This window comes from Chlorella variabilis, assembly GCF_000147415.1.
Source record: "Chlorella variabilis unplaced genomic scaffold CHLNCscaffold_67, whole genome shotgun sequence".
NCBI classification, from domain to species: domain Eukaryota; kingdom Viridiplantae; phylum Chlorophyta; class Trebouxiophyceae; order Chlorellales; family Chlorellaceae; genus Chlorella; species Chlorella variabilis.
Window position 1 is genome coordinate 2,280 of NW_005435024.1, and position 1,591 is coordinate 3,870.

Below are 1,591 nucleotides of genomic sequence, written 5' to 3' on the forward strand. Positions count from 1 at the left end.
CCGACTCTACGAAAGCGTCTCGTGGAGACCCAGGCTCCGATCCCAACGGGGTTCTCACCCTCTCTGACGCCCCTTTCCAGGGGACTTGGGACCAGACTGGGACAGAGAGCACTTCTCTAGACTACAATTCGCCAGCCGGAGGCTGGAGATTTTCAAGTTGGGCTCTTCCCGGTTCGCTCGCCGTTACTAAGGGAATCCTAGTTAGTTTCTTTTCCTCCGCTTATTGATCGCATATCCGGCTGGGAGGCGCAAGGCCCTCGAATCGTCGCTGATACGAGTACTTACCCAGCCCCTACGAGCTCTCATTGCCCAAGGCAAGTCCTCTCATAGGATCCCCTCTCGGGGCGGGCCGACTATATCTTAAGCCCAGCACGAGCTGGACCCACCGACATTTAGTCTGTGAACTGCACCCATAGGACACCGGAGTGACCCTTAGGGCTTGGCTGCCGATTGTCTCTATCCCTTAAATTTTTACCATGCCCACGACTTTCGACGCGGTTCCACTGCCTCGGTTTCCCAGACAGGGTGGTATCAAGGGCTTGACGAGATTTCCCGGCAATTTGACGGTGTCGCAGATAAGAGGAACAATCCCTCATCTACTAGGTAGACTCTTTTCAAGCCACCTTTGGTGCACATCTTATCGATTGATATGCTTAAGTTCAGCGGGTAGTCTTGCCTGAGCTCAGGTCGAAGGTGAAGAGTTTCGGGGTGACGTGAAGTCACCATCCGAATTCCTGCTGGGCCCCCAGCAAAGTCCCCTCGGGCGACGGCAGGCTGCGTAGGGAATGCCTACCTACCAAGCCATTGCCCTGCAAACGGGGTCCATGCTCAAGCCTCTGTGCTTCAGCCAACCCGGAGCCCTTCGAAAGAAAGGCAGAGCCGGGAGGGCCAGGTCCGCCATCTGTTCCAGAATTGGAAGAGAGGGCGAGGGTGTAAGCCGACGCTGAGGCAGACATGCCCTCGGCCGAAGCCTCGGGCGCAATTTGCGTTCAAAGATTCGATGGTTCACGGAATTCTGCAATTCACACTACGTATCGCATTTCGCTGCGTTCTTCATCGATACGGGAGCCAAGATATCCGTTGTTGAGAGTTGTCTTTGGTTTGAGTGGACAGGCGGACGAGCCGACTGCCACGATGGCTTCAGAGTGAGTTGAGGTTTGGGGTGGGTTGAGTTAGATACAATTACCGACGCCAGTTACTCCAAAGGAGAATCCCCGAAAAAGGAGAAGCCCGCATGTGGAGAGGGCGTCCGCCGGACCTGACGCTGCGGCTCAGAGGAGCCACAACCAGGGGACCGACGCTCGTCATCTCACCGAAGTGAGACAGCACGAGGGAGACGGGTGGTTACCAGGGTGGATTCGATCGATTCAATGATCCTTCCGCAGGTTCACCTCGGTGAGTCCAGACTGGAGGCTTGATCGCCCTCGAATGGATCGCTCCATCGAGTTCTACCCAGTCCCCTCTAGGCTCTCCTCTCGAATAGAGATTCCTCCTAGAGGCACGCCTCTCGGCGGGGCCCGACTATATCTTAAGCCAAAAAGGAAATGCAATCGATGAGATTTCCAGTTCGACCCGCCCACATTTAGTCTGT

At 55.6% G+C, this 1,591-nt stretch overlaps 1 protein-coding gene across 1 annotated transcript; it reads left to right on the forward strand.

Moving 5' to 3' along the window:
* Positions 1-954: 954 nt before the first annotated feature.
* CHLNCDRAFT_28889 (hypothetical protein) lies at positions 955-1,149 on the forward strand (the record flags this gene model as incomplete). The annotated part of the gene is made up of 1 exon (XM_005842707.1): positions 955-1,149. The coding sequence occupies one exon, from the start codon at positions 955-957 to the stop codon at positions 1,147-1,149; it is 195 nt and encodes a 64-aa protein (XP_005842766.1).
* Between the last annotated feature and the right edge of the window lie 442 nt (positions 1,150-1,591).